The sequence below is a fragment of the Protomyctophum parallelum genome (assembly GCF_964188405.1).
Source record: "Protomyctophum parallelum genome assembly, chromosome: 21".
Taxonomy (NCBI): domain Eukaryota; kingdom Metazoa; phylum Chordata; class Actinopteri; order Myctophiformes; family Myctophidae; genus Protomyctophum; species Protomyctophum parallelum.
In genome coordinates this window covers 6134716-6160008 of record NC_139713.1, presented here as the reverse complement: position 1 = coordinate 6160008, position 25293 = coordinate 6134716, and the positions used below count along the sequence as shown (strand labels likewise).

The 25293-nt window shown below is 44.3% G+C and overlaps 1 protein-coding gene across 2 annotated transcripts in view; it reads left to right on the top strand.

The window, feature by feature from the left end:
* Window positions 1-25293, top strand: part of scarb1 (scavenger receptor class B, member 1) — a 44067-nt gene that overhangs the window by 6797 nt on the left and 11977 nt on the right. For both annotated transcript variants that reach the window (XM_083794210.1, XM_083794209.1), the window contains exons 3-10: window positions 1936-2077; window positions 3243-3446; window positions 4411-4506; window positions 6477-6592; window positions 9847-10013; window positions 11775-11893; window positions 21810-21883; window positions 22315-22369. In XM_083794210.1, the coding sequence (XP_083650336.1) occupies window positions 1936-2077; window positions 3243-3446; window positions 4411-4506; window positions 6477-6592; window positions 9847-10013; window positions 11775-11893; window positions 21810-21883; window positions 22315-22369 (973 nt within the window). The remainder of the gene's footprint in view (window positions 1-1935; window positions 2078-3242; window positions 3447-4410; window positions 4507-6476; window positions 6593-9846; window positions 10014-11774; window positions 11894-21809; window positions 21884-22314; window positions 22370-25293) is intronic.

The window sequence follows — 25293 nt, the reverse complement described above, 5'->3', positions numbered from 1 at the left end:
GAGAGCAGAGCAGAGGAGTGACATATGCTGATATGCAGCATATAGAAACCTGGAGAGAGTGCAGAAGAGTGACATGCAGCATGTGGCCGGGCCGGGCGGGAAACAGAGCTGTCAGACATGACGTATTATGAGGCCATGTGCTAGTACGCGCCCCTAAAACAGCGGTTGCCAGCGATTTTGGCAACGGAAACAAGCGGCTCAGGTCTAGGAAAAACAAGCCCAACAGAAGCAACAAGGTCGTATTGACAATTTGACCATGACCACACACACTGGGGGGCCCCCCGGCAGAATAAGTAAAAGGAGGACATTTTCAACTTATCTTCATATTCAGTATTTTAGCTGTGACGTGAGCGCCCCCTCCTGAGATACTTCCGGGTCCTACTTTTTTGTCGCTTTTGTGTCCCCATAGAGTTATACTGTGACGTTGTTGACTAAATCACCTGTAGATTTAATTTAGTCGACTAAATCTAGACTAAAACTAAAAACATTCCAAGTGACTAAAATGTGACTAAAACTAAATTGCTGCCCCAAAAACAACACTGCTTATAATCAGTGGAACCTGGCAACCCTGGCCCCGACCATTGGGTTATCATGTTGCTCCAGGTTATGTAACTTTGTGTGGGGAGAGAAAAAGAGGAACTTTTCCTCTGTGGTTTTTATAATTGCATAAGCAGCAACATCCTACGCAGAGCAGCTGTGTCATGACCTGCTATTCGGGGGCATTTACATATATGGGTCAAAAAGCTTTTTGTCTGCTGGGGCCTCATTCACACCTATCAAACAAATGTTTGGTCAGTTTTTTGTTGTTTTTTTAGGCCACCACACACAATGCTTTTCCAATGGGAGTCACATGGTTTGACCAAACATTTGTGTTTGAGTGCTGATTGCTGGTGTTTTGCCCCCCCCCCCCCATCAAACAAAAATGTTTGATCAAACCATGTGACTCCCATTGGAAAAGCATTGTGGTGGCCTAAAACAAAACGACCAAACATTTTGCTTGATCAGTGTTTGATACGTGTGAATGAGGCCGCAGGGAGCTTGTTTAAAAAACATTTGTCTGATTAAATTTAGTTTAATGAACCCTGATAAACCTGCAACGTTTTCATGTCAAGGAGGAATTGGGTCAGCAAGCCTTTCAAGAATGCTGCCCCCCCCCCCCCCCCCCCCCCCATTTTGCACCAGGACCCCTAGACTGGCCTCTCTGCACTGGCTGTCTGTCAGACATACATTCCAGATTGACGTTTTATTATTTGCACTACATACATACATACATACATACATACATACATACATACATACATACATACATACATACATACATACATACATATACAGTAGATTGGCATCTATATATACTGTACAAATTTATTCTGTCCTCCTATGCCCCATTCCACCTTATATATCAATTAACCCATTCTGACCTGAGATCAGATTCATACGAGGTTTCCACTGGACACACACTGGTCTGATGAACCCATTCTGACCTGAGATCAGATTCTAAAAAATGTCAGTCGTTCTTCGATTTTTCAAAAAATAGCAGACCTACAAGCTCGTATCGCGCCACTCGGCGCTTAAAAAACCCATCAAAAAGTATGTAATTTATTCTAATTGTTGTTATTGCCATTTACGAGCTGCGTTCGCTTCCCGCGTTTGCGCGTCTTACTTGTTATAATTGATTAAAAGGATTAGTTTAACATTCCATACTGTCTGTGTGATTGCTGTGTTCCAGGAAGCGCTGCTACAAGGACAACATCACGTTCCACGCCAACCACACAGTGTCCTACCTGGAGTGGAGGAGTTATTACTTTACTGTGTACTTTACTGTGTTTCAGGAAGCGCTGCTACAAGGACAACATCACGTTCCACGCCAACCACACAGTGTCCTACCTGGAGTGGAGGAGTTATTACTTTACTGTGTACTTTACTGTGTTTCAGGAAGCGCTGCTACAAGGACAACATCACGTTCCACGCCAACCACACGGTGTCCTACCTGGAGTGGAGGAGTTATTACTTTGAACCCAGCATGTCTGTGGGCAACGAGTCTGACGTCGTCACCATACCCAACATGCTGGTGCTGGTAAGATGGTCTGCACGCACGCACATGCACGCACGGGTCGCACGCACGGGTCGCACGCATGCACAGGTCGCACGCACGCACATGCACGCACGGGTCGCACGCACCCACGCACGCATGCACAGGTCGCACGCACGCACATGCACGCACGCACGGGTCGCACGCACGCATGCATGCACGCACGCACACACGCCATATTATTTGTATATTTATCTGTGGGGAACCCCAAAATCTCAATTATTAAAAACGAATAATTAAAAAAAAAGCACTTTTTACCATTTTCTTTCCATTTAAAACTTAAGACCTGGAGGCATGGTCAATGCTCTTTGGCCACTCAGAATAGCCAAATGGCATTGATCACGCCTCCAGGTCTTAAGTTAAGTAATAAGACCTGGTACTTAAGACACGCAAAATACAGCCCTAAACCTCTAACCCCTGAATGCCTAATCCTAACCCTGACCCCAACCTGAATCTTTTACTAACTGTAATCATAGCTCTAAAGATATTAGCCATGAAAATGAGTGTGGTATCCTGAACAATATCCTCCCCCCACACACACGCTCCATTTAGACCATGTTTTACTGTACTGTTTTACTGACGTGGATACTGTACGTACAGAACGCACGCACGCATAATGCAGTGAACACTGCCAGATGTTAAAGGAGAATTCCATACTAAAAGGCTTTCTTACCTTTCTTTGTAGTCGTTACGTCCCCACCAAAGAGGTCCAGGTGTTATTTTGTGCAAAAGCTCCTTATTGGCTATTTCCCCTACCATAAGCCCTAAATGAATTGAATTGAATTGAATGGGATGTATGGGGTGTTGTGCTAATTTGCTTATTTCCATTGCTCAAAATTATATATTTTTTGTATATATCCTCTCTTCATAATGTAAATAATAACCCAAGCGGCACACTTTACTACTTATTTCGATGGAAATAAGCGAATTAGCACAACACCCCATACATCCCATTCAATTCAATGCAATTCATTTAGGGCTTATGGTAGGGGAAATAGCCAACAAGGAGCTTTTGCACAAAATAACACCTGGACCTCTTTGATGGGGACGTAACAACTACAAAGAAATGTAAGAAAGCATTTTAGTATGGAATTCTCCTTTAAGACTTTTGCCTAATAGTATTGCCCTGCATTCTCCTCCCCTCCTCCAGGGGGCAGCAGTGATGATGCAGAACGCTCCGTACCCGGTGCGCCTGTTGGTCAGCACCACCATCGCGGCGTTCGGCGAGGGTCCCTTCCTGACCAAGCCCGTCGGAGAGTTGATGTGGGGCTACGACAGCAAGCTGGTGGACTTCCTCAACCAGTTCCTGCCCGGCATGCTGCCCTCCAAGGGGAAGTTCGGACTCTTTGCTGATGTAAGTAAAGCATTTAGTTGTTTTTGGCAGCAGATTTTAGTTTTAGTCGGAGTCTCTTGAATAGTTAAAATTGAGTTTTCAGTCACATTTTAGTCACCTGGAATGTTTTAGTTTTTAGTCTAGTTTTAGTCGACTTAACCCATTCTGACCTGAGATCAGATTCTAAAAATGTCTATTACATCCTGACAGTTTCATTATTAACCCATTCTGACCTGAGATCAGATTCTAAAAGTGTCTTTGATTTTTCAAAAATAGCAGACCTACAAGCTCGTAGCGCGCCACTCGGTGGCGCGCTATGAGCTTGTAGATCTGCTATTTTTCAATAGCTAAAGCATAACGTAATGCTAACACTAAAACGGGTTCCCACCCAAAATGGGTTAATGTCCTAAGATTTTTGTCGACTAAATCTACAGTTGATTTAGTCGAACTAAATGTATTTTGGCGAATTGGCGGACCTTGATGCCGTCATTATTCACTTGCTGAAAATAGCCGATCTACAAGCTGCGACGTGTTGTGAGCTTGTAAGATCGTCTATTTTCAGCATGCAACTAATTGTAAAATGACTACTGGATCTCTTGTCCACTAGTTTTTTGTTCATCCTGTAATCCTGTATGAATTCTCTGTAGAACTATTACACTACACTTAATTTACTGTAGTACAAATTGATATCACTTACGCCCCCTTTAAGTTTGTCAAGACAAAAGCTGACCCTTTTTAACCCATTCTGGGGCGGGAACCCGTTTTGGTGTTGGCATCATGTTATGCTTTAGCTATTGAAAAATAGCAGATCTACAAGCTCATAGCGCGCCACCGAGTGGCGCGCTATGAGCTTGTAGGTCTGCTATTTTTGAAAAAAACTAAGAACGACTGACATAGAAACATGGCTTTTTCAGAAAACTGTCAGGATGTAGAAGACATTTTTAGAATCTGATCTCAGGTCAAATTTTATTTTGTCCATCTGCAGTTCAACAACTCCAACACGGGTCTGTTCACCATCTTCACTGGGAAGGGAAACATCGCCGACATCCACAAAGTGGACTCGTGGAACGGCCTGAAGAAGGTGAGAGTCGCACGCAAATGAGGTGTCCGGAGAACTCGCCAGTTTACCATAAGTCGCCGCAGCGAAAGTTCTTCATCAAAGTTTTCTGAAATACCTATGTTCCTAGGCCTATATCACTCAATATTTCATGTCAAGGACCCCAAAAATGATATGCAATTGGCCACCGAGACCCCCATCTGAAAATATGTTGTTCCAGGGACCTCTCCAGAAGCAAAGATATAAGTTAAAAACGTAAAAATATATTCCAAATTTGAGGCACATTTTCACGATTTTTCAAAAATAGCAGACCTACAAGCTCGTAGCACGCCACTCGGTGGCGCGCTATGAGCTTGTAGATCTGCTATTTTTCAATAGCTAAATTATAACATAATGTTTAAAACACCAAACATCACCGGAACGGCCTGAAGAAGGTGAGAGTCGCACGCAAATGAGGTGTCCGGAGAACTCGCCAGTTTACCATAAGTCGCCGCAGCGAAGGTTCTTCATCAATGTCCTTCATCGTTATGCTGACATAATGCTGTCTTCATCAGTATAGTGTAGTATGTCAAACCCACAGATGATATAGTTCATCTCCAAAGTGATCAAATGATTTTGTGCAATTAAATGGTCAACTAGATGATGATAAAAGGCCTACCATTTCAGGATATTGTTTACTAATGAATTACATTGTTTCGGTACTTTTAGCATTCCTACTTTTCTCTAGTGTAAACTCTAAACAACTATCCTCTCTCTCTCTCTCTCTCTCTCTCTCCCTCTCAATTCAGTGCAATTTAAATGAAGGTGAAATAAAACAGAAATGCACTAAACCGCGGCGAGTCTGAAAACTGCCGAGTTCTCAGAAATAAAATGCATCGTGGGGGTTCTAGATCTCCTGTGGTTAAGTGGTCATTGAACACACAAACTGTACACAAATCCTCTCTGTTTCTAATGGAAAAGTACAGAGCAAGACATCTTTGGAAAGAGTTGCACAATATTCTACTGGAGGTCCTAGGAACAAGTTATATAAATAATATGTTAAGTTATGGTCAAATTGTCCCAAACCAGTAAATGTGAAGAGCGGAATTATTCTGACCAACTTAAACCCTGCTATACGGTATGTACTAAATGGGTAATATCTGATCTACAAGCTCACAACGCATTGCATTGGAACGTGTCGTTGTTACCTTGTATATCTGATATTTCTTTTCATTTGGAAAATAAAAAAAATCACACCTGTGTGAAGTGAGTGGCGATCTTACCATTGTACATGATCTCATTCCGGCCAATCAGATATTTGCGTCCTCACCTTCGTCTTCAATGTTTGTGTTTACGCAATGTTTGTTGTGTTTACATGCGAACACTCAAAATTGTCCATTCAATGGCATTTCATGTTTGTCTAGGACAAAGTTGGTGTGTTCGCACACACACCAAAAGCTGGACACGCCCCTCAAAAAATAAAATAAAAATGATCAACAAATTTTGTTTCCGGATTGGATGACATATGGGTCGGGTTATGTCTCTCATAATGGGTCGGTGGGCCGGGTTTTAAAGACCCCCCAATCCGTGGGGCACTAGTGTATATTTCCGAAAATGAAATGCATGTTTTTAATTCATTGTGACCAGAAGAAGGCATAAAACATATCCCCACCGGCCTTAACCCATTTTGACCGGGCACCCATTTTGGTGTCAGCATCATGTTATGCTTTAGCTATTTAAAAATAGCAGATCTACGAGCTTGTAGGTCTGCTATTTTTGAAAAATCGGCTGACAAAGAAACATAGCTTTTTCAGAAAACTGTCAGGATGTAGAAGACGTTTTTAGAATCTGATCTCAGGTCAAAATGGGAAATATGAATGACCAGGGAGGGGGCATATGGCATGGATTTCCTCCCACATCGACTGTACCAAGAGATACTGTACAGTGTGGCACAACTCCCAGTTGTCTAGTTTTGTATCTCTCTGCTGAACACATCTTTTCCAATATCTCCATAGCTGAGCAATTGGGCGAGTCCTCAGAGTAACGCCATCAACGGAACAGCTGGACAGATGTGGCCCCCATTCATGACCCCAGAGTCCACCCTGCCGTTCTACAGCCCTGACGCATGCAGGTAAAACCCTAGTCTAAAGTCTTTCTACAGCCCTGACGCATGCAGGTAAAACCCTAGTCTAAAGTCTTTCTACAGTCCTGACGCATGCAGGTAAAACCCTAGTCTAAAGTCTTTCTACAGCCCTGACGCATGCAGGTAAAAACCCTAGTCTAAAGTCTTTCTACAGCCCTGACGCATGCAGGTAAAACCCTAGTCTAAAGTCTTTCTACAGCCCTGACGCATGCAGGTAAAACCCTAGTCTAAAGTCTTTCTACAGCCCTGACGCATGCAGGTAAAACCCTAGTCTAAAGTCTTTCTACAGTCCTGACGCATGCAGGTAAAACCCTAGTCTAAAGTCGTTCTACAGTCCTGACGCATGCAGGTAAAACCCTAGTCTAAAGTCTTTCTACAGCCCTGACGCATGCAGGTAAAACCCTAGTCTAAAGTCTTTCTACAGCCCTGACGCATGCAGGTAAAACCCTAGTCTAAAGTCTTTCTACAGTCCTGACGCATGCAGGTAAAACCCTAGTCTAAAGTCTTTCTACAGCCCTGACGCATGCAGGTAAAACCCTAGTCTAAAGTCTTTCTAATAGTCCTGACGCATGCAGGTAAAACCCTAGTCTAAAGTCTTTCTACAGTCCTGACGCATGCAGGTAAAACCCTAGTCTAAAGTCTTTCTACAGCCCTGACGCATGCAGGTAAAACCCTAGTCTAAAGTCTTTCTAATAGCCCTGACGCATGCAGGTAAAACCCTAGTCTAAAGTCTTTCTACAGTCCTGACGCATGCAGGTAAAACCCTAGTCTAAAGTCTTTCTAATAGCCCTGACGCATGCAGGTAAAACCCTAGTCTAAAGTCTTTCTACAGCCCTGACGCATGCAGGTAAAACCCTAGTCTAAAGTCTTTCTAATAGCCCTGACGCATGCAGGTAAAACCCTAGTCTAAAGTCTTTCTACAGCCCTGACGCATGCAGGTAAAACCCTAGTCTAAAGTCTTTCTACAGCCCTGACGCATGCAGGTAAAACCCTAGTCTAAAGTCTTTCTAATAGCCCTGACGCATGCAGGTAAAAACCCTAGTCTAAAGTCTTTCTACAGCCCTGACGCATGCAGGTAAAACCCTAGTCTAAAGTCTTTCTACAGCCCTGACGCATGCAGGTAAAACCCTAGTCTAAAGTCTTTCTACAGTCCTGACGCATGCAGGTAAAACCCTAGTCTAAAGTCTTTCTACAGCCCTGACGCATGCAGGTAAAACCCTAGTCTAAAGTCTTTCTACAGCCCTGACGCATGCAGGTAAAACCCTAGTCTAAAGTCTTTCTACAGCCCTGACGCATGCAGGTAAAACCCTAGTCTAAAGTCTTTCTACAGCCCTGACGCATGCAGGTAAAACCCTAGTCTAAAGTCTTTCTACAGTCCTGACGCATGCAGGTAAAACCCTAGTCTAAAGTCTTTCTACAGCCCTGACGCATGCAGGTAAAACCCTAGTCTAAAGTATTTCTACAGCCCTGACGCATGCAGGTAAAACCCTAGTCTAAAGTCTTTCTACAGCCCTGACGCATGCAGGTAAAACCCTAGTCTAAAGTCTTTCTACAGCCCTGACGCATGCAGGTAAAACCCTAGTCTAAAGTCTTTCTACAGCCCTGACGCATGCAGGTAAAACCCTATTCTAAAGTCTTTCTAATGCCCTGACGCATGCAGGTAAAACCCTAGTCTAAAGTCTTTCTACAGCCCTGACGCATGCAGGTAAAACCATAGTCTAAAGTCTTTCTACAGTCCTGACGCATGCAGGTAAAACCCTAGTCTAAAGTCTTTCTAATAGCCCTGACGCATGCAGGTAAAACCCTAGTCTAAAGTCTTTCTACAGTCCTGACGCATGCAGGTAAAACCCTAGTCTAAAGTCTTTCTACAGCCCTGACGCATGCAGGTAAAACCCTAGTCTAAAGTCTTTCTACAGTCCTGACGCATGCAGGTAAAAACCCTAGTCTAAAGTCTTTCTACAGCCCTGACGCATGCAGGTAAAACCCTAGTCTAAAGTCTTTCTACAGTCCTGACGCATGCAGGTAAAACCCTAGTCTAAAGTCTTTCTACAGTCCTGACACATGCAGGTAAAACCCTAGTCTAAAGTCTTTCTACAGTCCTGACGCATGCAGGTAAAACCCTAGTCTAAAGTCTTTCTACAGCCCTGACGCATGCAGGTAAAAACCTAGTCTAAAGTCGTTCTACAGCCCTGACGCATGCAGGTAAAACCCTAGTCTAAAGTCTTTCTACAGTCCTGACGCATGCAGGTAAAACCCTAGTCTAAAGTCTTTCTATAGCCCTGACGCATGCAGGTAAAACCCTAGTCTAAAGTCGTTCTACAGCCCTGACGCATGCAGGTAAAAACCTAGTCTAAAGTCGTTCTACAGCCCTGACGCATGCAGGTAAAACCCTAGTCTAAAGTCTTTCTACAGCCCTGACGCATGCAGGTAAAACCCTAGTCTAAAGTCTTTCTACAGCCCTGACGCATGCAGGTAAAAAAACCCTGATTCTGACCGTTTTCAGAAAAACCCTGTTTCTATGTCAGTGGTTCTCAAACTATTTAATGTCAAGGAGCCCCAGAATTATCTGTATTTGGCCGCGACCCCCATCTGAAAATATATGTAATGCTGTATTCAGATCTACAAGCTGACAGCGCATCAACACAGTACAGTGTTTTCTAGGCATGTAACGATACACTCAACTCACGATACGTATCACGATATGAGGTTCACCATACGATTTTTCACGATATTTTCAACACAATGATTTTCCAGACAAATGACAATTTTTATTTAACTACATTGCAAAGATAATTGCCTTCCTTGATGTATTAATGAGCATGAATAACGACCATCACCTGGGCACAGTCACAGACACATATACAGCTCCCCTCTCCAGGCCTCTACTGTCTCATTTCTCTCCAAAATCATGTGAATATGATGGAATATGATTACAGCTGACATTTCTTATCACACACTAGCCCCCCCCCCCCCCCCCCCCCCCCCTAAAAAAAAAAAAAAAAAACGTTTATTTTTTTATTTTTTCAATCGATTTTTATTTTTAATATATCGATGCATATCGTCGGGATATAATATCGATATATCGCCATATACGATTATATCGTTACATGCCTAGTGTTTTCAGTTTGGGGGTCAGGCAGCGGCCAAAAACATTAAATTTGGAAGGTCCATAGGGGTGCATATTAGTTTAAGAAGAACATGTATTGATCTTTATTTCTGTGTGTGTGTCTTGGTTTGTCCAGGTCTCTGGAGCTGGTCTACCAGCGTCCGGGTTCCATGCTGGGGATTCCTGCCTATCGATACGTTGCCCCAAAGACCATGTTCGCCAACGGCTCGGACTACGCCCCCAACGAGGGCTTCTGCCCCTGCAGACAGTCTGGACTGCTCAATGTCAGCAGCTGCCGCTCTGGTGAGTGTATAGTGTGTCTGTCTGTGTGTGTGTGTGTGTGTGTGTGTGTGTGTGTGTGTGTGTGTGTGTGTGTGTGTGTGTGTGTGTGTGTGTGTGTGTGTGTCAGTCACATGAACCCTAACATGCCTATTCTGGGTCGATCGTTCGGCAAAAATAGCCGATCTACAAGCTCGCGCAGAGTCTCAAGTTCACAATGTGTTGCATAATTTGCGGCACGTTGTGAGCTTGTAGATCGGCAAGACACTGATTGTTGGTGCCTAGCATGGTTTCCTCTCATGGTATGTGAAAGTGCGTGTGTGTGAATATGTACAGTAATGCACATTGTAAAGCGTTTTAGATAAAGGCGCTATAGAGTGTCACAGTCCCCCCCGCCCCCTTTCATGACGACGAGAGACTCGGAAAAATTATTCCCCGTTAATTTTCCTCATAGACTTTAAAAAATATATTTATTTAAAGACGTTTACGCCACGGACAAAGCCAACTGGAGTTGTGACAAATCATGACAATAAACACAATGTTTTGGGCCGATCAAATAATTTGTAAGAAGAAAAACAAAACAATAAGTGTTTTGCCTTTTTTCTTCTTCTTTCTTGTTATTTTATCAGCCCAAAACATTGTGTTTGTTGTCATGATTTGTCACGACTCGAGGTGGCTTTGTCCGCATGCAGCGTAACAGTCTTTAAATAAATACTTTCTGAAAAGTCTGAGGAAAATGAACGGGTCTCTCGAGGGGGCGGGACTGCGACGCTCTATACTGTATAAATGTACTACCGGTACTGTGTTTGTGGGAAGCATGGTTCAGCCTCCTTTCATCATGTGATGAAGCTTTATGGATATGCAGTGTAACAGATTTAACGTCCTGAAGTTCCATGAATAAATATGCAGTCTGGCGAGCCAGACAGACAGACAGTCGCCTCCCACAGTGTTCAAACGCTTCCGTCATACAGTCTGGAGGAGCAACAATTTACAATTTAGGCATTTAGCAGACGCTCTTAATCCAGACCGACTTACATTAAGCAAGAACAAAAAAGCATGGGAATACATCACATAAAAAGCATTTATCATGAAACATGCGTAAGCTAAGAAAGTAACAGTGGAATATCTATATAATGAAACTATACATCAACGGATAGGACGCCTCCTCGTCGGGTCGGGTCTGGTCGTCTAAGTTTCATAGGCATTCTATGACCAGTTTAGCAGCTGGTAAAAACGCAATTGCCCAGGTGGTGGCGTAACCGTCTGGGCACCCGACTGGTAATCCAGTCGCAGTGTGCCGCGGGTTCGACTCCCGAGCCCGACACGGCCTTTACTGCATGTCTTCCCCCCCCATCTCTCTCCCGTTTCCTGTCAGCCTACTGTCTGTCCCTTCAAAAAAAACAATAAAAGGCGTAAGCCGCAAAAAAGATCTTAAAAAAAAGAAGAAAAAAACACAATTAAATCGTTAATCGCAATTATTTGTGTGACAATTTAGCGTCAACTTAAATTAAATGTGCGTAAAGGGCCTTGTGCAAACGGGGAGCGATAAAACTCGCCTATAGTTCATTTTCAACGAGACCTGCGCTTTTGCTCTGAGAAGTCGCGGTGCGACAACGCAAGCGTATTTAGCGTGAGCGTGGTCCCGTGAAATTGTTTTCGCGCGTGTGATTGTTTCGTACACGCGCCCCACCACGACTCACGCCGTTCAACGCAAGGCCCTTAATGGTGCCAGACAGTCCTAAAGAACCGAGTTGTGTCGTAACCTCCTGCCCCGCCCCCACACAGGCTCTCCGACGTTCATCTCCCATCCTCACTTCTACAACGCCGACCCGGTTCTGCTGGACTCCGTGCTGGGCCTGAGGCCCACCGAGGAGGAGCACGGCCTCTTCATAGACATCCACCCGGTGAGGAAACGCACCTACAGTACAATGCTCCAGGGACGTATTATTATATAGGCCCAATACAGTAGGCTAAAGTTCTCCATCGGTTGATGTTATTGTGACCGACTCGTCACTACCCAGGGCAAGGAAGGACACAAGGCAAGGCAGCTTCCTTACGTTTGTCGCTTTATTCCTCCAAGTCAAGGGAATAACAATTTGAAAGCATCACAATGTTAGTTTACACAGGAGAGCAGATGGCTCTCCACTGTCCGGACAGAGGCTCTCTCTTCAGTGTTTGTGGAGGTGACTGATTTAACCTGACCTTGATCAAGGCCATGATGCACAACAGGTGCGCAGCCACGCCCAGCTCTGAGTTCAGTTCTAGTTTGACTCAGGCCAGGTGTGACTGCTTAAATCAGTCATCCTCCCTCATTTCATCAGTTATGTTTGAGGTGGCTGTCATGGAAATAGTTGAGACGAGTTGAGAGAACAGTAACCCATTTAGGCCTGAGGCTGATTCTAAAAAACCTCTAAATCCTGACCTAAGTTTTCTGAAAAACTTCACATATTTATATAGCAGCATCAAATTTTGTACAATACTGTACATACTGTACAGAACCCCAAAATGGGTAAAGCATGAAGAAGAAAAAGGACTACGTCCACCGAGACACACAGGAATGCAGTTCATATATGAAGGTAGAGGCCGCAGTGTATAAGTAAGTGTAAGAGGTCAATATGATTGATTGGCGTGTTATGTTCTTTAGATGATTTTACCATGACCGATGACCACTTAATGTGAAGAATGTTATTTAGACCACATTTTGTTTAGACATTAAGCTAAGTTTGATGCATACCTGCTGGTGTCCTAGTTACTTTGTAGCATAAATTGTTTTGATTTGCACTCTACTTTCGTATGTGTCCATTTACTCTAGTAGTTTTTTTGTTTTGTTTTTAACTAGGGTTTTTGCCATTTACTCTGATGTACTTGCATCAGAGTAAATGAATGCATGCATACTTACACTGCATTTCCTTGTTTTGCAAGGAGCTGTTATTGAACAGGTTAAACGGGTCGGGCATGATTATTGAATGACAATAAACACTTTCTTGGTCGATGCAAATGCATAAATGTCTAAAATGAGTAGCAACATGTCGATGATAAGAAGAGGAGTACAGCTGTGGACTGGCTCAACTGTTTTACCTGTATTTCAATAACTATCTTTATATAGTCTAGAGATTATTACCTGACAATTTGGTCCAGTGCTTCAAAAAAGGATTTGGACTTCAGAACATGATTCATTGAAATATTTTATGCAAAACAGAATTACAGTACAATTCCAGCACAACTCAATACAAAGACTGTTATTAACTGTGAGTGGGCGACCCAATAAAGCATTACACTTGTTTACAAGAGGGTCCACCTTGTTCAATTCATCAAAACATTTAGAGACGTACAAATATACTACTTCTATATAGCCAAAGAACGGAACAGGAATGCATCCTAAACGCCTGGATCTCCACTGCTCTGGGAGCAGTGGTGTCTGTTTTGGATGAGAGTGGATCAAAGGTTGGCCTGTAGCCTTGTGACGTCTGTGTTCAAGATCCGTCATACTGGTCAAACTGCACATTCTGTTGATACAGGATACAGCCCACCAATATTAGACATGGCTATATGCCAACAGACAGACTATGGGTGTAGTTTGTTTTACTACTCTCTGCCTTTACCAATAACTATAATGCACTTAAGAGAACAGGAATGTAAATATATAGGCTTATTATATACACCACATGTATTAAGGATAGGCAATAAATCAAGCTTCAAACGGAAATGAAAGGAAGCCGTCATTAGACAAGAGGTAATGTTTGGTTAGCTTGTTTGATGTTTGGACTGTCTGTAATTGGATATACATAATTTTTTGGTACATGGATTCATATACATAATTTCTTGGTTTGTCCACCAGAGAGTAAATATGCTAACATTTATAGAATCTTAGTGGAGTTACGTCATTTTTTGTTGTTTCGGTTTGTTTTTAACGGTGGAATTCCATTGTATTATGTTTTGATTTGATTGGGGGTGTTTGGAGTGGACCCCAGGAAGAGTAGCCTTCACTGTGGTGAACGTTACGTTAGGAGTGGACCCCAGGAAGAGTAGCCTTCACTGTGGTGAACGTTAGGAGAGGACCCCAGGAAGAGTAGCCTTCACTGTGGTGAACGTTACGTTAGGACTAGGAGAGGACCCCAGGAAGAGTAGCCTTCACTGTGGTGAACGTTAGGAGTGGACCCCAGGAAGAGTAGCCTTCACTGCGGTGAACGTTAGGAGTGGACCCCAGGAAGAGTAGCCTTCACTGTGGTGAACGTTACGTTAGGAGTGGACCCCAAGAAGAGTAGCCTTCACTGTGGTGAACGTTAGGAGTGGACCCCAGGAAGAGTAGCCTTCACTGTGGTGAACGTTACGTTAGGAGTGGACCCCAAGAAGAGTAGCCTTCACTGTGGTGAACGTTAGGAGTGGACCCCAGGAAGAGTAGCCTTCACTGTGGTGAACGTTAGGAGTGGACCCCAGGAAGAGTAGCCTTCACTGTGGTGAACGTTAGGAGAGGACCCCAGGAAGAGTAGCCTTCACTGTGGTGAACGTTAGGAGTGGACCCCAGGAAGAGTAGCCTTCACTGTGGTGAACGTTAGGACTGGACCCCAGGAAGAGTAGCCTTCACTGTGGTGAACGTTAGGAGTGGACCCCAGGAAGAGTAGCCTTCACTGTGGTGAACGTTAGGAGTGGACCCCAGGAAGAGTAGCCTTCACTGTGGTGAACGTAACGTTAGGAGTGGACCCCAGGAAGAGTAGCCTTCACTGTGGTGAACGTAACATTAGGAGTGGACCCCAGGAAGAGTAGCCTTCACTGTGGTGAACGTTAGGAGTGGACCCCAGGAAGAGTAGCCTTCACTGTGGTGAACGTTAGGAGAGGACCCCAGGAAGAGTAGCCTTCACTGTGGTGAACGTTAGGAGTGGACCCCAGGAAGAGTAGCCTTCACTGTGGTGAACGTTAGGACTGGACCCCAGGAAGAGTAGCCTTCACTGTGGTGAACGTTAGGAGTGGACCCCAGGAAGAGTAGCCTTCACTGTGGTGAACGTTAGGAGTGGACCCCAGGAAGAGTAGCCTTCACTGTGGTGAACGTTACGTTAGGAGTGGACCCCAGGAAGAGTAGCCTTCACTGTGGTGAACGTTACGTTAGGAGAGGACCCCAGGAAGAGTAGCCTTCACTGTGGTGAACGTTAGGAGTGGACCCCAGGAAGAGTAGCCTTCACTGTGGTGAACGTTAGGAGTGGACCCCAGGAAGAGTAGCCTTCACTGTGGTGAACGTTACGTTAGGAGAGGACCCCAGGAAGAGTAGCCTTCACTGTGGTGGTGAACGTTAGGAGAGGACCCCAGGAAGAGTAGCCTTCACTGTGGTGAACGTTAGGAGTGGACCCCAGGAAGAGTAGCCTTCACTGTGGTGAACGTTAGGAGTGGACCCCAGGAAGAGTAGCCTTCACTGTGGTGAACGTTAGGAGTGGACCCCAGGAAGAGTAGCCTTCACTGTGGTGAACGTTACGTTAGGAGTGGACCCCAGGAAGAGTAGCCTTCACTGTGGTGAACGTTAGGAGTGGACCCCAGGAAGAGTAGCCTTCACTGTGGTGAACGTTACGTTAGGAGTGGACCCCAGGAAGAGTAGCCTTCACTGTGGTGAACGTAACATTAGGAGTGGACCCCAGGAAGAGTAGCCTTCACTGTGGTGAACGTTAGGAGTGGACCCCAGGAAGAGTAGCCTTCACTGTGGTGAACGTTACGTTAGGAGAGGACCCCAGGAAGAGTAGCCTTCACTGTGGTGGTGAACGTTAGGAGAGGACCCCAGGAAGAGTAGCCTTCACTGTGGTGAACGTTAGGAGTGGACCCCAGGAAGAGTAGCCTTCACTGTGGTGAACGTTAGGAGTGGACCCCAGGAAGAGTAGCCTTCACTGTGGTGAACGTTACGTTAGGAGTGGACCCCAGGAAGAGTAGCCTTCACTGTGGTGAACGTTAGGAGTGGACCCCAGGAAGAGTAGCCTTCACTGTGGTGAACGTTAGGAGTGGACCCCAGGAAGAGTAGCCTTCACTGTGGTGAACGTTACGTTAGGAGTGGACCCCAGGAAGAGTAGCCTTCACTGTGGTGAACGTTACGTTAGGAGTGGACCCCAGGAAGAGTAGCCTTCACTGTGGTGAACGTTAGGAGTGGACCCCAGGAAGAGTAGCCTTCACTGTGGTGAACGTTAGGAGTGGACCCCAGGAAGAGTAGCCTTCACTGTGGTGAACGTTACGTTAGGAGTGGACCCCAGGAAGAGTAGCCTTCACTGTGGTGAACGTTACGTTAGGAGTGGACCCCAGGAAGAGTAGCCTTCACTGTGGTGAACGTAACATTAGGAGTGGACCCCAGGAAGAGTAGCCTTCACTGTGGTGAACGTTAGGAGTGGACCCCAGGAAGAGTAGCCTTCACTGTGGTGAACGTTACGTTAGGAGAGGACCCCAGGAAGAGTAGCCTTCACTGTGGTGAACGTTACGTTAGGAGTGGACCCCAGGAAGAGTAGCCTTCACTGTGGTGAACGTAACATTAGGAGTGGACCCCAGGAAGAGTAGCCTTCACTGTGGTGAACGTTAGGACTGGACCCCAGGAAGAGTAGCCTTCACTGTGGTGAACGTAACATTAGGAGTGGACCCCAGGAAGAGTAGCCTTCACTGTGGTGAACGTTAGGAGTGGACCCCAGGAAGAGTAGCCTTCACTGTGGTGAACGTTACGTTAGGAGTGGACCCCAGGAAGAGTAGCCTTCACTGTGGTGAACGTTAGGAGTGGACCCCAGGAAGAGTAGCCTTCACTGTGGTGAACGTTAGGAGTGGACCCCAAGAAGAGTAGCCTTCAACGTGCATGTCATCACCTGTACACCAGATTAGAGGAACTTTCAAAATATGGATGGAAAAAAAAACAAAAAAACATTTGAATTCCCAAGGGAGAGACGTCTTGACGCCCGTGGCATCCATTACTTAATAGGCAATTAGACGTCTTGACGTTTATGGCTACTTTTAAACAGTTTAATAGTGTGAGATTTATAGATTTTGGAGCCTAAATAATATATTGGAAGCTTTTTTATCAAGAATTGATCAATGTCACCATGGTCCACACACTGTACAGTACTGTACACTGTAAAACATAAAAATAAAAGGGGGGAAAAAACAAGTTGTTCCCTTTGGACAAATGTGCCCTTTTTAAAAAGGGGCACATTCTGTGCACGCCACTGCCAGTCCCATTCTGAGGTAGAACTGAAGCACGTCTGTGCCATTCACGCTGTGCCAACACAAGTTTTCAGTGGTGAGATGAGCTTTTGCTTCAATTCCTGCATGGGTGTTCCTCTTCTCAGGGTGTTTGAGGGCACTGTGTGTGTGTGTGTGTGTGTGTGTGTGTGTGTGTGTGTGTGTGTGTGTGTGTGTGTGCGTGTGCGTGTGCGTGTGCGTGTGCGTGTGCGTGTGCGTGTGCGTGTGTGCTTACACGCGCGTGCGTGCACGCTAACCTATGCATGATGATCACGCCAGTCATTTAAAGCAGTTTTATTTGTATTGGCGCTGCACCCTTGAACCTTTCATCTAAATTGGTTAATCTCTTCAGATAAGATAACGGGTTCATCTGTTCAGATAAGATTTATGGGAATTTACATGACGGGCAGTTGTTGGTGTACCCGCATGGCATCTCTGCCTGGCGCACCTCCGGCGGTGCCTAAGCGCCAGCTGTAGGGTTTCTGCCTGGCGCACCTCCGACGGTGCCTAAGCGCCAGCTGTAGGGTTTCGGCTGAGAGCCATCCTGGCCTTGCCCCTTGCTCGCAGGTAGCACTGTTGTTTTTGGCAGCAAATTTCTATTTTAGTTTTAGTCATATAGTCTCTTGAATAGTTTTCACTTAGTTTTAGTCACATTTTAGTCACCTGGAATGTTCTAGTGTTTAGTCTAGTTTTAGTCGACTAAATGTCATACGATTTTAGTCGACTAAATCTACAGTTGATTTAGTCGACTAAAATGTGTTTTGACAGGCCTTGATGTCGTTGTAATGACATATTTTACACTTTGGTTGCATGCTGAAAATACAACGCGTCGCAGTGAGATTGTATATCTGCTATTTTCAGCATGCAACCCAGCATAAAACTGGATCTCTTGTCCACTAGTCCCTTCCTAACATTTTAGTCTAGTTTTTATTTGTTGAAGTCGTGAAGATGTAGTGAAACTTCTCACGTGGAGCAAATTACCTCTGTTTCACACATACTCCCTTTAGAAGTTACTGTACATGTACAGTATGGTGGTCATTCATTATCAAAAGCATAATTTAACGATGATGATAAATCGAGACGTTTAAGTGCTTTTCTGGATACTCAAAGATGTATTGCATAAACAAACAACTTTAATGAATGAATGAATCAATAAAATGGGGCTACAAAAACGGTAGAAAATATTATCTAACGATATAGTACTTTATTGTCAGTTCACACAGCAGAACACACACACACACACATTTGACATAACAACACAAAGAACAAAACAATATTACATACTGTACATAAAGACAAGAGCAATGTCCACCACCGCAGAGATTACCCCCATGGCTATAACTACTGATTAAGCCTCAAAGTTGACTAAGGACCTCCTTCCTTAGTCTGACCTTATGGTATGCTGGGACACCATATCTCCTTCGGAAGGTATATTCTCCATACAACACATGGCTAGTGTTTGAGGTCAGCAAGATGTCTTGCTGACCTTAGGATGCTGTTATCACACGTGGACGTACAGTATAGAGTCTCTGGGGTGGTTGTCCAACAATCTTTGAACACATGTTCAGTTGTTGTTGCAGTAAAATATAAACAATACCGGACATGAGGTGGGGAAGGCATGTCTAAAGCGGTGGGGTTTTGAGGCCCGTTTTTACCCATTCTGGACGGGAACCCCTTTTGCTGTTTTAACCCATTCTGACCTGAGATCAGATTCTAAACATGTCTTCTACATCCTGACCAGGGGGGCAGTCAGCCAGATATTTCGTGAAGCCTCATTTGAAATCGGTAGTTCATATAATGGCCTGTTGTGGCGCTGGACTGGACCCAAAAAGCCCCATACGGTAGCTCCATAGAGGCCCATGTATTTTGGCCCAACTTCACCTAGACTGTATTACCTTAATAAACATGGTCATGAATACTTTCTTCTTCCAGTCACTAGTTTAAAGTCTCATTTCTAATGTCATAATATTCTTTTTGGAAAATTATGGTCCCATTAATTAAAAAAATGACCATAAAGAAAAAAAAACATCGCGTATGTTCTGAGGGGCGTGGCTACCGTTACAGTCTATGATCGGGATTCCCCTCCCACTCGAGTCAAAATAAAAACCAACGGAGAAGAAGGGGGGAAGTCCCGCCTCGTTGTCTGGGCAGCCAATGACCAGCTGGTCCAAAACGGAGCCAGCCAATGGCCAGCTGGTACCAAACGGATCTAGAAAGATCAGGAATTACCATATTATTACAGGCTTCATTTTACGTTCATGTTAGACCCGGCGAACGCTTTGTCCATATTTTTTACAGTCTATGATCCTGACAGTTTTCCATTCTGACCTGAGATCAGATTCTAAAAATGTCTTCTATGTCAGTCGCTCTTCGATTTTTTCAAAAATAGCAGACCTACAAGCTCATAGCGCGCCACTCGCTTGTAGATCTGCTATTTTTCAATAGCTAAAGCATAACGTAATGCTAACACCAAAACGGGTTCCCGCCCCAAAATGGGTTAAGCATTATGTTACAGTATTGAAAAAATAGCAGATCTACAAGCTAGCGCGATGTAAAAAGCATAATATTTGCCGACTTGAGAAAGTTGAGATGTAGTGGAGTAGAAGTAATAAGAAGCCGTACACTTGGAAATACTCCAGTAAGCAAAAACACCTCAACATTGTACTTTGTTAATAAGCTATACACCACTGCGGTCAACCAGGGAGTAGACTCTGGAGTGAAGATCATTTCCATCGCCATGCATACAGTAAGAGTAAAGTATGCAATATCATACGAGAAGAAAGATACTTCACCTAGATACTGTAGTTATCTTTATTGCTCTTTTTAGTGCTACACTTGACATGACGCCTGTTCATTGTAAAAAACAATAAAACAGATATCTAAATTAGTTGCGTAAATAAAGGAGAAGCTGAGACGCTGAGACCATTTTAATTTCCTGTGTGTTTTATAATTATGGCAGAGGCCTGTCATAATTATTATTACACAAACGCCATATCGCAATTATTTGAGATATTCGCACAATTATTTTACGCGACTGTAAATATATATATATATAGAGAGAGAGAGAGAGAGAGCATACATCTTGAGTGTTCAAATGGGATTTGGTTTGATTTGTACATTCTGTAAAATAAGAACTGAACATCGAATTGAATCACAATATATTTGAGAATATATATCCCATTCTGAACAGGAACCCATTTTGGTGTCAGCATCATGTTATGCTTTAGCTATTGAAAAATAGCAGATCTACAAGCTCATAGCGCGCCACCGAGTGGCGCGCTACGAGCTTGTAGGTCTGCTATTTTTTTTTAAATCGAAGAACGACTGACATTTTTAGAATCTGATCTCAGGTCAGAATGGGTTAATCAGACCAGTGTGTGTCCAGTGGAAACCTCGTATGAATCTGATCTCGGGTCAGAATGGGATATACATCGAACTGGCACACCCTATCGGGGTTTCCCAAACGGTGGTGCGTGTTCCGCTTGTGGGGCGCGGACGCCCTCTAGGGGGTGTGTGACATGAAAAGGGTAATGGAGGTTTTATGGTGTTATTTAACACAAACAAAATAAAAAAAATTACCGGCAAAATCCGGTAAAACACTGTTGTAAGGAGATGTATAGAGCCGCTGTGGGAGTAACTGTATACAGCAGCTGCATGTCTCTCAGTGCAGCGACATTCTGTGATTATTATTTGCCATAATCATGTATCATTTTTGGCCAAATACAACGATACCGAGCGTTGAGGGGTACGTCAGCTAGGTCAGGAGGAGGTAACAGGGGTTGCACGGCCAAATACGTTTGGGTGCCCTAGGTTGTTCCGATATCAAATCTACTAATCAAATGATTCCCGAGCGCGGCACGGCTGCAGCTCACCGCTCCAAGAGATGGGTCAAATGCGGAGAACACGCCCAGGCGGTGGCGTAACCGTTCTGGGCACCCGACTGGTAATCCAGTCGCAGTGTGCCGCGGGTTCGACTCCCGAGCCCGACACATCTCTCTCCCGTTTCCTGTCAGCCTACTGTCTGTCCCTTAAAAAAAAACAATAAAAGGCGTAAGCCGCAAAAAAAACACATTTAAAAAATAATAAAAAATGCGGAGAACACATTTCACTGCAGTAACGTGTGACAAATCATACGACTTTGACTTGACTTTGACTTTGATATCGTATCGAATCGGGAGGTATAAGTGAATCATTCCACCAGGCCGCCATACATTTCTGAGCGTGTATGTACAGTACACTGTCTGGCACACACACCCCGACTAGAACCTGGAGGTCCGCTAATCGGCTGCTGCTTTCCGACAGGGCCAAAGAACTGTGAACCTGTTTCATGTATTGGAAACCCAGTCTGGCTCCCAGAGTGACAAGACACGACAGCCTTTATTCACAGACAACCCCCCAACATATAGCCTCAAGGCATTCACCAAATGGGACAGTGACGTCATAAAACAAGCAGCACAGGGAACAGCACTAAACTGTAACTTGGAGTATTATTAAATGTTTATCTCTAAATTTCCACGACAGAACCGAACAGCCAAAGTGAACAGAGAGGGACCCCATAAATACAAGCCCAAGACGTAGATGTCAGAATGACTCTCTTGACTGTTCTGTTGTCTCTGTTTGGCTTTCCAGGCAACGGGGGTTCCACTGAACGTGACCATCCGCCTGCAGCTCAACCTCTACGTGAAGAGTGTGTCCGGATTCGAGTAAGTACTGTGGATGCTTTTAACCCACTCTGACCTGAGATCAGATTCATACGAGGTTTCCACTGGACACACACTGGTCTGATTAACCCATTCTGACCTGAGATCAGATTCTAAAAATGTCAGTTGTTCTTTGATTTTTCAAAAAATAGCAGACCTACAAGCTCGTATCGCGCCACTCGGTGGTGCGATATGAGCTTGTAGATGTGCTATTTTTCAATAGCTAAATTATAACGTCTATAATGTTTAAAACACCAAAAGGGGTTTTCCCGCCCCAAAAATGGGTTAAAACATTTGATCGCCTTCTTATCGTTTCTCACCATAATCGTTTAATTCCTCTGCATCATGCTGTCTGATGGGATGCTGCTGCTACTGTAAAAATCAGTCTAAACCGTTGATGTATTATTCATGTCACTGTCTTTTGCCCCATGCAGACAACAAACTGATAAGATTTCAGAGGTGGTGATGCCCATGATTTGGTTTGGGGAGGTACGTACAGTCGGTGCATGTTCCAGGTGGAGCGAAATTCCTTCACGACGGACGACGTACGTCGCAACGTATATTTTTCCGTCGCAACGTATATTCGAGTACGTCCTGGCGTAAATATCAATTCGTCCCGGCAGAACGGACTCGTCGCGGCTATATCTACCCGTTTGCGACGTAATATGTTGGCTATTATTTTCCGTCGCGCCAGAACGGGACTCGTCGCAGCTATATCTACCCGTTGTGGCGTGAGCTGGACTCGTCGCGACAGAACGTGACTCGTCGCGACTATATCTACCCGTTTGCGACGTGCGCCTCGCCGGTCCGGTCTCCAGGCGAGCCTGCGTCCTTCATATATATTTTTTTCTGCTCTCGTTGGACTTAACTTTAAAAGTCCAATGGAACACCTCTTTGTAACGGGCCGCTGTAGCATAGTGGTCTAATCCCTCGCCTCTCTATTATTTTTTGCTGAGGACGCTGGTTCAATTCCCGCTCGCGGCAGACAAATTATTATATTTTAGACAGACACACAGACAGACAGACAGACAGACAGACTGCCTGTCTGCCTGCCTGCCTGTCTGCCTGCCTAATGTATTGTAAATAATGTATTCATTCCATACGGCTATTTTTTTTTAATATAAAAACTTTTGTCTTTCGCGCGATTCGAACCAGCGTCGTCAGCACCAAAACATTGAGAGGCGAGTAATTAAACCGCTAGACTACAGCGGCCATACGTTACAAAGAAGTGTTTCATTGGACTTATAAAGACAATAGCACCCAGCTGCAGTCTCGCAAGGGGAGGGACCGGAAGTGCTTTTATTTCCGGCTTCCACGTGCACAAGCGCACATACACGCACGCGAAATATAATGCGCGTGCACGACACGCACTTGCTGGTGCGCGCTTAAATGCCGGGTGTATATAGTACCATCTGTGCTTAAACATAATTACGTGGTCGGTTTGGAAAAGTTTGAAGTAGTTTGTTGTAGGTAATATTTTAATTGAAAGCTTATTAGTTGGTGGTATAAGTGTGCATATTTGAAGAAATGCAAATCTAACAATAATAAAATGATATGCAATAATAGGCTAGGCCTATATGGTCGATTATAACATAATGATATCAAGGCATTTAAGTAATGTAATAAGTTGCTATAACCCCGTACCCCTGTCCCACACACACCATGTCCAGACCATAGATCACAGACACACGACCATATGCATTTAATTTACTATGAAAACCTGCATTTCCCGTCAGTCAGTCAGTAAGTGTGTCATGTCACGCCTCGTGTCATGCCTCCATATATGGTCACGCCTCATGACACGTCACACCACCATATATGGCCGTTTCCATATGATATAAGATCCCGACACTGACCTCATCAAACCCTGGATAGCCATACATTGAAAAGACTGGATCATCACCTAGATCTCCATATATGGAGCTGAGGCGGCCAGCAACTCTACATCTGACCTCATAATGTAATAATCAGCTCATAATGTAATTAAAAGACGAGCACATAACTTAATAGATTTTTCTATAATGTAATAATGTGTTACATTAAGAACCTCCACATAGGCGACTCATACTGTAATAAAACTTCATAATGCAATAATGTCTTTATAATGTATGAGCTGATTATTACATATTGCATTATATTTCGCGTGCGTGTATGTGCGCTTGTGCACGTGGAAGCCGGAAATAAAAGCACTTCCGGTCCCTCCCCTTGCGAGACTGCAGCTGGGTGCTATTGTCTTTATAAGTCCAATGAAACACTTCTTTGTAACGTATGGCCGCTGTAGTCTAGCGGTTTAATCACTCGCCTCTCAATGTTTTGGTGCTGACGACGCTGGTTCGAATCGCGCGAAAGACAAAAGTTTTTATATTAAAAAAAAAATAGCCGTATGGAATGAATACATTATTTACAATACATTAGGCAGGCAGACAGGCAGTCTGTCTGTCTGTCTGTGTGTCTGTCTAAAATATAATAATTTGTCTGCCGCGAGCGGGAATTGAACCAGCGTCCTCAGCAAAAAATAATAGAGAGGCGAGGGATTAGACCACTATGCTACAGCGGCCCGTTACAAAGAGGTGTTCCATTGGACTTTTAAAGTTAAGTCCAACGAGAGCAGAAAAAAAAATATATGAAGGACGCAGGCTCGCCTGGAGACCGGACCGGCGAGGCGCACGTCGCAAACGGGTAGATATAGTCGCGACGAGTCACGTTCTGTCGCGACGAGTCCAGCTCACGCCACAACGGGTAGATATAGCTGCGACGAGTCCCGTTCTGGCGCGACGGAAAATAATAGCCAACATATTACGTCGCAAACGGGTAGATATAGCCGCGACGAGTCCGTTCTGCCGGGACGAATTGATATTTACGCCAGGACGTACTCGAATATACGTTGCGACGGAAAAATATACGTCGCGACGTACGTCGTCCGTCGTGAAGGAATTTCGCTGTCTCTCGCATGTTTTCTTACTGTTTCCATGTTGTTGTTGTTGTGGGGGTCCATTTGGGTTCCATTTGTATACACTCTCAGAGTTAAATTAAGTTTTCGTTTGTTTGTTTGTTTATTTTCACATACAAAAATATTTCGGAAATGATACACAAGGTCAATAAAACATGTGAAGGAGAAAGCCTAAAAACCCTCCAGGGGCTTGCAAGTGGCTTCTCCAGTCATGTTGATATTATACATTCATAGTTGTTTTTGTTTGTTTATAGAAAAAACTATCATATTGAACATGCATATCTTAAACATTAGAATACAGATAGAAATACAGGGACAGTGAAAGGACGGAATTGTACTGTATAACAAGAAAAAAAAAAGCACAATAGACAGAAGTCAGACAATAAAACCGCTATAGAGCGGCGCAGTCCCTCCCCCTTTCAGAACAACGAACGGCCCAGGAAATGAAATGCAATGCATTCTG